General features: G+C 40.2%; 1 protein-coding gene across 12 annotated transcripts in view; it reads right to left on the bottom strand.

Annotated features, from left to right (window-relative positions):
* RGS7 (regulator of G protein signaling 7) overlaps positions 1-12582 on the bottom strand; it is a 600061-nt gene that overhangs the window by 315461 nt on the left and 272018 nt on the right. For all 12 annotated transcript variants that reach the window (XM_063670672.1, XM_063670673.1, XM_063670677.1 and 9 more), the window contains exon 3: positions 12365-12461. In XM_063670672.1, the coding sequence (XP_063526742.1) occupies positions 12365-12461 (97 nt within the window). The remainder of the gene's footprint in view (positions 1-12364; positions 12462-12582) is intronic.

Here is a 12582-nt window from a genome sequence, read left to right as displayed (position 1 = left end):
AAAGCCTCATTTTTCTCTGAGGTAGGATGGTAGAATTAATGAATATCAAGAACATGAGAACATTTTGTGACATCCTGCTGGTAAGTACGTTTCATTCCTAGCTAGGTTAATATGGATAGGCTGGGGGCAGTGGTGGTGGATATTTCCAGAGATATTACCTGAAGTTTAACGAAACATTGGTTTTAAGCTTGTACATCATGAACTCGGGGACAGCTTCTCCCTCACACTTTATTTATTTATTTATTTTTGAGACAGAATCTCTCTGTCATCCAGACTAGACTGCAGTGGCATGATCTTGGCTCACTGCAACCTCCACCTCCCAGGGTCAAGCAATTCTCCTGACTCAGCCTCCCGCGTAGCTGGGATTATAGGCCGGCACCACCATGCCCGGCTAATTTTTTATATTTTTTAGTAGATACGAGTTTTTGCCATGTTGGCCAGGCTAGGCTGGTCTCGAACTCCTGACCTCAGGTGATCTGCCCACCTCGGCCTCCCAAAGTGCTGGGATTACAGGCGTGAGCCACCACACCCGGCCTCCCTCATACTTTCTTACGCATCAATCATGACCCATTTTGAACGAGGCAGACTGGTGGAAGGTTTGGACTTCATGTGCTGACTGGTTCTCTTTGTTAAGACTCAAATAAAACCACTGGAGTCCTATCCACTGAATGCTAGATCTCAAGACACAGCAAAACGGGATTCCTGGTTACTTACAAGCGGTCTTTATGGTTCCCCAGAACATCTTCTCTTGAGCCTGCTTCCCTTGCTGCTCCAAGTGAACTAAGGCCAGAAACTAACAGCAAGCACATAGGAACTGTGGGCTTTGTGCTCCCCTCGGTGTTTCTGTTCCATAGAGGCTCATCATCTTTACCTACTTGATTTTCTCATTCCACACACAACTCCAACAGGAATCTCATGTATTCATTGGTTTTAAATATGTGTGTGAATAAATCCCTCTAAATTTCAGACTTGTATATCCAACAGTTTCCAGGGCATCTAATCTGGTTGTTCTATGTACGTTGCCTGAAACTGAATATAGCCAAAACATATCATGCCTTCGTCATTCTCTCCACGAAGAAAGAAAGGAAGTGAGAATCTCTTGTGTTTCCCAATGTGGAAGGCATAGTGGTGCATTCACTGTCAAAGTCATACATATGGGTGACATCATTGTTGGTAGGGCCTTCTCCCTTAACTCACCTGCCCCCTCACTTCCCGCACCACCACCCCTAATCCTCCCATTGAGTTAGTAATGAAGTCCTTCCTACGTCCCGAAAGTCTCCCATGCATCCTATTTTTTCTTAAATCTCACTGGCTTGCCTTGGGTCAAGCCTTCATCATCTCTGCTCTAGACTGCAGCAACAGCCCCCAGCCTTGTCTCCCTTTTCTACCATCTGATGTTTATTCTCTACATTTTTCCCCCCTAGAGGAATCTGTTTGGAAAAAAAAAAGAAAAACAAATACTGCTATTTCCCTGCTCAAAATTTTCAACGGCTCTTTACTCTTTTCAGGATGAAATTTGAACTCCTCCAGATTCTAACTGTTGTCTTCTGCCTTCCTCTCTGGAGTCATCTCTCTGCACTTTCCAAACACCTCATCCTGTGCAAAGGTCATGCGACAATATTTGGAGTTCCCAGAGCTCGCCAGACACTTTCACACCTTCGAGCTGTTGCACAGGTGCTCCTCTTTTCTCTGGCTAAGTCTGACTCAGGCTTTACAATGAAGCTCTGACGTCACCATCTCCAAGAAAAGCCTCTGACCCCGGGAACCTGAGTGAAATTCCACACACTCCTGCAGCCCTCTGGGTTTACCTCTATTGTGGAAATTATCTCACTTTCTTGATTTGTCTCTCTCCTCCCTAGACTGTGATCCCCTCGAGGACAGACAGCATGGCTTAATTCTCTGTATCGCTAGGCCTGACAAAACACTCACACACAGTAGGCTCCTGAGGCATGTTTAATTTATTATTAACACATAGGATTCTACAGATCCTGAGGTACAGCAGACTTCAGATACCCACTTCAAAGAAAACAAGGGAGTAATGCCTAGGTTCTTGTTCCTATGATTTATACTGTGAATAAAATAATTTCAGAGAAGTTCCTTTATTCACTTGAACAATATTTAAAGGGCAAAAAAAATTAACAAAAGGTCTTTTTAAAAATTCAAATAATTTACATTTGTTGATAAAGCTATACAATCACAAAAGTGACCATAGGAATGCAAATATTCCTTCTAAAAAGTATAATTATTATTCACCCATCTAACAAATATTAATGAACCCCTCTGGTGTTAGATGCTCTTTATGGTACAGGGGTTAGCAGAGTGAAGCTTCCTGTAGTTTACACTATCATCTGGAAGGTGATTAATCAAATACTACTTACTGTTCATGAGTTTATAATTATAAAATGGAGGGAAATACTCTGAAAGAGAAGAGTGTGGTTTTATAAAACCATATAAGAGGCTGGGTGCGGTGGCTCAAGCCTGTAACCCCAGCACTTTGGGAGGCCAAGGTGGGCAGATCACTTGAGGTGAGAGTTTGAGATCAGCCCGGGCAACATGGCAAAACCCTGTCTCTACTAAAACTACAAAAATTAGCTGGGTGTGGTGGCACATGCCTGTAATCCCAGCTACTTGGGAGGCTGAGGCAGGAGAATCGCTTGAACCTGGGAGGCAGAAGTTGCAGTGAGCTGAGATCGTGCGACTGCACTCCAGCCTGGGCCACAGAGCAAGACTCCATCTCTCTCTCTCTCTCTCTCTCTCTCTCTATATATATATATATATATATATATATATATATATATAAACTCTCTCTCTCTATATATATATAAACTGGCTTAGACCTAAGGTGAGTGGGTCTCAACTGGGCATAGCGGAAAAGGAGGGAAAGCATTTTAGATGGAGGAAAAAGCAGAGCAGGGATAAGTCTCCATGACCAGAGTGGCCATGGAAAAGTCACCTCTACCGCTAGAATCAAGAGAGCGAGAGAGGAAGTGATACCATATGAGGTCTGAGAGGCAGGGAGGGACTGATCCAGGTTGCTGCTTAAGGGTGAAGAGAATCAGAACATGCCACCAAAAAACATACCATTTTGGCATATTGATTATTCTGAGGTAAAGGCAATTGAGAAACAGAAAGTGCATGAAGGGCTCTCCACCTTTCCCTTTTCTGCCTAAAAGTAGGACATAGGTAAACGTACCCTTGCCAAACCCCAAAACCCAGAGACTAAAATGAAACACAGTCAGAGCCCAGAAATCATATTCTAACCATGAACACCCCAACAATTACCCCCGATTGACGTAATTTTCCTAAAAATCTTAAGACCCTCCAACTAAATTAATCTTCCATTTTGTATAACAAATATAACTAAACTTCTACCCTAATACTAATACCTTCAGCATATCCCTCTGAAAATGTGTATATGTTTCTCCTGTTAATCTGTCTTTTGTTATCTTAATTAGTAAGAACCATAAATAGACCATAAGAGAGAACAGGAGCACTTTGGGAGGCCGAGGCGGGTGGATCACGAGGTCAGGAGATGGAGACCATCCTGGCTAACACAGTGAAACCCCGTCTCTACTAAAAATACAAAAAATTAGCCAGGCATGGTGGCGGGTGCCTGTAGTCCCAGCTACTTGGGAGGCTGAGAATGGCATGAACCCGGGAGGTGGAGCTTGCAGCGAGCTGAGATTGAGCCACTGCACTCCAGCCTGGGCGACAGAGCAAGGCTGAGACTCCGTCTCAAGGGAAAAAAAAGAGAGAAGAGGAAAAGTTTTTTTCTTCCATAGGGATCTTGTTTGGAATTTTGGTCTCAATCCTAAAATCAAAGATGGATTTTAATTGGCCAGATTTGCAATTTGAAAATAGCAGTGTGGCTGCCCTTTGGAGAAAGACAGGATGAGGTGCAGAGTGAATGCGGAGACTAGTTAGGAATCAATGAGATAGTTCAGGTAAGCGGAGATAATATTTTGCAGTAGAGAAATACAAGCATATATGGTCCAAGCTAAGCTGACAGCACTTGTGGATGGAACAGATATGAGAAGAGGGGGATACGAAGAGTCAAGGCGACCCCAGAATTTCCGGTATGTGCAATTTTTACTGAGGCAGAAACCAGGGAAGGGGCTGAGGGTAAGACAATGACTCTCATCTTGGACATGTGCAGTCTGAGACTTCTTTGACATACCCAAACGAAAATACTGTATACACAGTTGAATTTACTGGAATTCAGAGAAAAGGTCTGAATTAGAAACATACATTTAGAAATACTTAATTTAAGCCATGAGACGGATGGCATTGCCTTGAGAAAAAAAAAGTAGAGTGAGATTTCCATTGATGTGTTGCTATTTCAATTACCTTGTAAATAGTCTAGTTTATTATTATCTTATCCTATTAATTGTTCTTCCACTCTTTCTCCTTCACTGGGTTCTCTGAATTATAGAATTTATGCAGAAAGCAAACTTGGAGATCATCAGATATAATCTCCAAATTTTACAAGTGAAAAAACTGTAGTGGGTTACTCAGGGTCACAGTGCTCCTCAGAGGTAAAACGAAGACAAAAGCTCAGGTGTTTTTGATGAGTACCCCATAGGACTACATCTGGAACAGGAGCATGTTGGGAGATGAATGTTAAGAGTCCCAGGTACCCGGAATCCTACCGATTCTGACATGTGTGTGCTTGTCATAATGAAACAACACAGGACATCATGTGAAGGACAACTAACATGGGGTTACCCATGAGGTGGTGAGAAACAGAATGGGATTTTGCCTCAGACCCACTGTGGTTTACATAGTAGTAAACTGTTCAAAATGGGGCCAAAAGCTTGAACTCTCTGACCCTCTATTTCCTTCTCTAGGAAATGGAGAAGAGCAATAATTACCTTGAAGTGTTGAAAGGAATAAAACTAATGTATTTAAAGCCACTAACCATATAGTAGGTTTCCAAATTACTAATATTTTCCTCCAAAGTAAAGAAAAAAAAATAGATGTCATCAAAATAATAAAGCCGGCCAGGCACAGTGGCTCATGCCTGTAATCTTAGCACTTTGGGAGGCCGAGGCGGGCGGATCACGAGGTTGGGAGATCAAGACCATCCTGGCTAACACAGTGAAACCCCGTCTCTACTAAAAATACAAAAAATTAGCTGGGCGTGGTGGCAGGTGCCTGTGGTCCCAGCTACTCGGGAGGCTGAGGCAGGAGAATGGCGTGAACCAGGGAGGCGGAGCTTGCAGTGAGCTGAGATCTCACCACTGCACTCCAGCCTGGAAGACAGAGCAAGACTCTGTCTCAAAAATAAATAAATAAATAAGCTGGCCGGACACAATGGCTTGCATCTGTAATCTTAACACTTTGGGAGGAAGAGACGTGAGGATCTCTTGAGCCCAGGAGTTTGAGACTAGCCTGGGTAACACAGTGAGACCCTATCACTACAAAAAAATTTAAAAAATTAGCCGGATGTGGTGGTGCATGCCTGTAGTCCCATCTACTCGGGAGGTTGAGGCAGGAAGATTGCTTGAGCCCGGGAATTTAAGGCTGGAGTGAGCCATGACTGTGCCAGTGTGCTCCAGCTTGAATGACAGAGTGAGACTCTGCCTCAAACAAACAAACCAAAAACCAACTTTGTTATTTAAAAAAATCTCAAGGACTCATTGAAATTATTTGGAAACATTAAAATATTCTTTAAAATATTAAAAAAGCAATTATTCCAGTCATCAGGATTTAAAGCCTATTTACTATATAATGCACCTAAAATTTATAAAGCACCCATGACTATGAATCAAAACATCTATATCCAAATAGTACTTGATATTATTATAATGTAATATATTTTCTAGAATAGAGCACACAAGAAACCACGTGCTATTTCAATATCTTGTTAAGCAACTGAAAACCTGTGTTGTCAGTTTTAATTCATTCAAATATGCCTGTAGCCAAGGTAAATGGTACAGTTTAAAACAGTATCACAAATGAAGCAACTGTCTTACAAATGTAAAATTAATCATTTCCTCTTTTATTCATAAACTTTCATGCTTCATCTGGATTTGGATCTCTATTCTTCTAAAATTTAGAATTTTAAGTACAAAGGATTTTTAGCTGGTATGAGTGTTAATAGTTTGCTTTACCAAAGATTTTCAGATGAGAGAATGAATAAACATTATAAGTTACAGGATATGAATTCCAGGGAAAGAGCTATCACGCAAGAATAAGACTTATGGATTTCATTTACAGAAAATCTTCAGCAAAATCTACAAATATATTTTTAGCTATATAGTTATTTTTTCAATATGAAGACATAATGGTATTAACAGTGACTGAGCACTTTTATGAAACGCTCATGGAATAATATTTGAACTTCATCTTTTATTTTCTATTGTGGTAGAGCACTTGTTCAAAGCCAAGATGTATCCCCACTTGAATGGGGCAGATTCCGGGCAAAACCACTCCTTACCACAAAGCAGACACTTCTCAGATGCCTCTTCAGGATTTATTCCTTACCTGCCTTCAAAATATGACTTGAAGCAATTTACAATATAGCCCCCCAACAAACTTAAAAGAACAATAAAAGATAGAAAAAAAACAATTAGAAGACAAAGAAAGGTAGATATGTCAGTGATGAATCACATGAGAAAAAGAAAGAATGGAACATTAAATTTAGTAGTGAACTTGGCAGCTACAGAAAAAAGGAAAAGGAAAATACAGGTTATACATTATGTTTTTAAAAAGGAAAAAGTCAAGTTCATCTTCAAAGACACAATTTTTTAGTAGTTTATTATAAAATACATTTATTTTATTGTTTTTTTATTAGAAACTTAGAGAACATGAAGGAAATGTCTTTTAGTATAATTTTGCAGAAATCACAAAATAAGATACAAATAATCATCTATCTGCCTGCTCTAAAAGCTTTGATACTATTATACTCAAACTTCTTAAAGGTATTTTTTTTTTGTAGTTAAGGACAGACAATTCAAGTTCTTTGTTGAAGATGAGATTACAAAGTGATAGCCTTTAAACAGTTCTGTTCCTACACCTGACTTTTTTAGCCTCTGCTAAAGGAACTTACCTTGGTTCCTCATACAAGTTAGTTACACATTTATTGCTAATGTATATGTCATCTATTTCCCCAGCAATGGTAAAATACTAGCCCACAAAACCCGGTATAGTTACTGGAACATAGTGAGTATTTGATCAATGTTCATTGCATTGAATTAAAAATATAAAGAAAAACGTAGTTAGCATGCATCTAAGACCAGCAGACACAAATCCTATATTTTTAAAATCAGCTTAAAAATACATATTTCTATAATCTGAGCTTAATATTTAATCAAGGGAAAAAAGAAATAAAATAAAGTAAAATAAAAACAAAAATTATAGATTCCCTGGTTCCATCTCAGCACTAATGAATTAGAATATCTGTGGTTTGCATTTGAAATCTGCATTCCTAAGACCCTCTCCAGAGAATTCGTTGCAGCCATACTCCAGAGTGGCATTTCATCAATCCCAAATATTCTCCTTTTATAACATTTTTTGTGTATACTCCTTTTTTTTTTTTTTTGCAACCATAAGTACTTTGTGTCCAATACATGTGCTATGGGGGATGACTCCTAGGTATAATTAGAAGAAATATTGAGATGGGAAAAGTTTAAACTAGAAAAGGGAAGTTGAAGTCGAAAACATAGTGAAACAAAAGGTAGATGTTTTACTGTGGAGGATTGAAGGAGATGAAGAAATCAGAAGGAAGTTTGTGCAGATTGCAGGACTGTGCCTGAGGACAGGGGCAAGAGCTGCAAAGCTACCAGTAACCCAGTACTCTCTGCCTCATCTTTTCTGCTTCTCCTTCCTTACATGTTTCACTGTTCTCAACTGCAGACAGGCTTCCTTTGCTGCTCTCTGCACAGGGGCATTACCCAGCTCCTAGGTTACATTGCCTCAGTGCCAGACACACACAAACACACAGAGTCACACACACACTTCACCAAAGTTCTGGGAATCTCAACAGAATCCCAGGGGAGAGAGCTATTAGCCAAGTTCTATAGTGTACATACACCACTGATCTCATTCCCTGAGCCTGAGTCACCAGGTCACATACGACCTTTGCAGGTCACATACGACCTTTGCAGCTGCCTGAGCTATCTCTGCAGCTGAGAAGGCACTTCTGGAGAAAAAGGCAATGCTGTGATTGGATCTACTCAAGGACATTTCTCATCTCAGAGTTCAAGGAACCGACATAGAGGAATTATCCAAAGATACTGTCCTATGGTCTTGGGACTATGGAAACCAGGAGGTTGAAATCAACAACTCTAAAACCGAAAAAAAAACAAAAAAAAAAAAAAACAAAGAAAAGTCTTAGATGTTTCACTGGACAAAATGCATTTAGCAGGAAAAACAAAAACAAAACACAAACCCTATTATTAGGTAGATTATATTTGTCATAGCATTCTTTGACATGATCTGGGTCTGGATTGCAGATGTTGCAGGGGGAATTGGATTATAGCATCACTTTCTCAACACAGCTGTTTTCACTTGAGGTGGATATGGGCATTACTTGGCCACCATGACCTATGTTTTCCTTTGAAGCATGGGAGTTGTCTGGTGGAGTTGGGTAGTGTTCATTCTCCCACAAAGCTGTTGACAGCTATCAATCTTACGGGCAACAGAGACTTTCAGCTTGGGAGTAAAGGAAGGAGAAAGAACTAGATCATTCTTCCTAACTGCTTTCTCCTTCCCCAAGTAAAATTTCTTTTAAAAAGTCATTAGATAGACTGGGGTGGCCTTGATTGAGGCCAGACTGCAGAGATGATTAGAGCCCTTCAAAGAAAAAGATCGGCACAAGCAAGGTGGCCACTGATCCTAGAGCTCTCAATAAAACAAGCAAGCTCCCCGGAGCTGCCCAGCTTCTCTGGGTGCATTTTAAGGCAATATGTCTTAAACTTTAGTGCACAAATTGAGGTTCTAATTTAGTACATCTGGGGGTGGGTCCAGATACTATATTTTCTTTTAAAATTAACAAATAATAATTATACATATTCATGGGATACGTAGTGATGTTTTGATACAAATAATGTATGATGGCTGGGCTCATGCCTATAATCTCAGCATTTTGGGAGGCCAAGGCAGGAAGATCACTGGAGCCCAGGAATTTGAGACTAGCCTTGGCAACATGGTGAGATCTTGTCTCTACCAAAAAAAAAAAAAAAAATTAAAAATCAACCAGGCATGGTGGCACGTGCCTGTGGCCCCAGCTACTTGGGATGCTGAGGCAGGAGGATCGCTTGAGCTCAGAAGGGTGAGGCTGCCATGTTTGCACCATTGCACTCCAGCCTGGGTGACAGAGCAAGACTGTCTCAAAAAACAAAACAAAACAAGAAACAAATAATGTATGGTGACAAATAATGAAAAGTGAGAAATGATAAACATTTATCCTTTTTGAGTAATTAACATATCCATTATCTTAAATATTTATCAATTCTTTCTGTCAGGACGGCTCAATGTCCTCCTAGCTATTTGAAGCTACACAATATATTATTGTTAACTATAGTCACTCTACAGTGGCATAGAACACTGGAACTATGTGGCTGTAATTTTGCATTCCTTAACACATCTCTCCCTGTAAGTTTCCAAGTGATTCTGATACTGATGGTCCATGGAAGTAATGAGGCTTTAAGGAGCACAAATTGGTAACTTGAGAAAGTTAGGTTTACAACATTTGAGATCCTTCCTTCCGTGTGGAACAGTCCATAGCAAAGATGGACTCTAGTCCGCAACAACTGCACTACCCTCCTTTCACATATGGCAGGACTCCATCACAATGGTTTCTGGTTCTAACAAGGGCCATAAAGTCAGCGGATTCCTTGTTTCATTAGAAGCTCTGCAGTAGACCATGAAACACGCTCAGGAAGAGAAGGGGGAAGCTGAAAGAGCTGGGAAAGCCAGCAGTCGGTTGCGAGTTGGGCCACAAAAGAACAGAGGAATTAACAATCCTCACAGATTATAAGAAAAATCTGGGGAGGGATATTAACTAGAAAAGACTGAAAACTTCTAGCAAAGTGAATGGAGTTGAGAATATTACAATTTGGGAATATTAATATGAAGAAGCTGATAAGTGCTAGACATAATACTAGATATACCAATTAAATCCATGACGAAGCATCTAATTGAACCTACGAGGCAGAGCGCGCCTGCAAAGTTTCCAGGGAACATAAAATGATTACTTGGACTTAATTACATTAATGTGAAAAATGTCACTGATATTCTCTTTATTTAATAGCTACCACTGTTATTTTACAGCAGTGAACACTAAAACAATTATCAGAGATTCCCAGGTTAATTCTCAATCTATATGTCCAATCTTATTTTTCAATTAAAATCTTAATGTTGTCAACCAAGAATTCTTCCAACAGCTTGCTGTTGAGATATTTGCTATCTGAAGAACTCAATCAAAAATTTTAGACTCCACTAGAGTTGAGATCACAAAATTGCAGCCAAACTTAATCAGATGAGCAAAGGTTTTTTGTTTAGCCCATGTATTTTCATAATTCCTGAATTAGAATGCCTCTAAGCAGGTCATACACAGTTGCACTGACCACAATTCCCAGTGCAGGATGACAACGTAGTGCATTTATCTGCCTGAATTCTAAAGGAGATAAGTTCATCCCTTTCATTAGCTCATCTATATATATATGAGTAACATTTTTATATGTGTGTTTAGATGTGGAGTTAACTCTGAATCCTTGACCAAATGGAGCTTAAGGTTTAGCTAGGGATATAAGACATAGGCAAAATAACTCTTAAGACAAAGTGGAGCATATAAGAGATGCAAAAACCAAGGTCTTTGAGAGCACAGAGACAAAAGGTTCAGGAGAGTTTTCACCAATGAGCTCTCTGAACTGACTACTGAAGAAGGGATGGAATTTAACAGTCAGAATGGCCTGTAAGTGGGACGGTGAGGAGAAGAGAAATGGAGTGAAGCCACAGATGTAAAAAGTACAAGGCATCATTAAGAAAAAGCAAGAATCTAGAACAAAGTGGGCATAAGAGGGAGTAACAGGGAAAAAAGAAGACACATTTTGTTAGAGCAAAATGTCATTCCACAGTAGCTGTCCTCAGCTCCAAGCTCCCTCTCTTCTCTCTGAGAGCAACACAGATCTCAAACCCCAATGCGGAGGCCTGCTTCCCTGTTATTCCTGTCCTCATCTCTACCCTCTTCCCAGGCTTGACAGCTTCCTGATCATGAATCTTCTCTTGATCCTGGTCATGAGGAAGCAGCCTGCAACCCTTGTACAGGAATCCCATGAAGCACCCTTCCCACCCACACTCAGCATCAGCCACCTTCTTCTCCCTCCTCGCTGCTGAGGCTTCAGGCTGTCTGATCTTACCTCTTCCCTAAGCTGTGCTAGGCCATGCCCCAGCACATCCCAGGCCCCAAAACTGGCACTTTCACTGCCTCCTGGAGTCAGAGCACAGATGCTTAGCTTATTACTCTTCCTTGTGTCTTGCGTTTCTCCAGTCATTGCCAATCAAACCCGCGGGGGTTCCTCATTTTGGATAATGATTCTTTTATCTCTCAGTCTCCCCATTTTAAAATAAACCAACAACAACAAAAAAATGAAATCCATTGGGCTATGTCTTTTACTCTGCATGCCTAGTTATTCACTAAACCCGCACGCTCTTTCCTCTCTATTCCTTCAGCCCTTGGATATCAGGACCTGGGCACCCAAACCTGTTCCTGCAAGAGCCTTACCCTTGTCACAGTGCTATTGCCCTTACTGAATGCCAATTTATCCTGAGCACTTTCATCACAATATCCTCTGCCAAAAATTTTAAATGTCTCCATATTTCCCCTTTTATCAGAATTAGATTCTTTGGCTAGCTTTCACAGACCCTCATAACCTGACCCAAGTTCTCTACAGTTTGGTCACTGTCGAGTTTGGTGAGCACAGCTGGTGGTGACAGCAGTCTTGAGCGAGTATGGCTCTTCCTCATCTTTCAAACAGCTCACCACTGCTCTGTAGAAACCCTTTCCTGACTTCCCATCAGTCAGGAAAAAGAAATCATTGATTTTTTTCACCCTCCTAATTTCCATATACAATCTTCATAACATTGTTTTTATATGTCTTTATTTATTTTAATATTGTTTTACTTCACATTTGTTCATTCTGTCTTTACAAACTAACCTAGAGCAGGGTCGTGATTTTTGGTGTTTTGTTTTACTATCATTTCAAGTGTTTCACATGATAAACATGCCACAGGCATTTTATAAGTAGTTACTGAATAATAGATTAGAGAGAGAGTTTCAATAGTGAACAGCTGGAATCGGTTTTAAAGAGTTATCTAAGAGGTACAGGAGAAAATAGAACTGTGCTCCATGCAGACTTACCAGAGAAGACGCTAGGTATCTTGGAAAGAAAGCTTTTGACCGTACGAATAGGAATTCCATTTTTTTCATCTTGCATCCGTGCTATGACGTCTTCCATCTAAACAACAATAATAACATAATTAAAACCTTTATGAAGTTGAACTTTTTTGAAAAAAAAATCGCTCTCATAACAATTTTGTATTCCAGTTTTGCCCAACTAAGAACAATGCCGTATTCTT

The sequence above is a fragment of the Pongo pygmaeus genome, chromosome 1 (genome assembly GCF_028885625.2).
Source record: "Pongo pygmaeus isolate AG05252 chromosome 1, NHGRI_mPonPyg2-v2.0_pri, whole genome shotgun sequence".
NCBI classification, from domain to species: Eukaryota; Metazoa; Chordata; class Mammalia; order Primates; family Hominidae; genus Pongo; species Pongo pygmaeus.
Note: the sequence above shows the minus strand (reverse complement) of the source record. Positions and strands in the feature narration are given on the sequence as shown.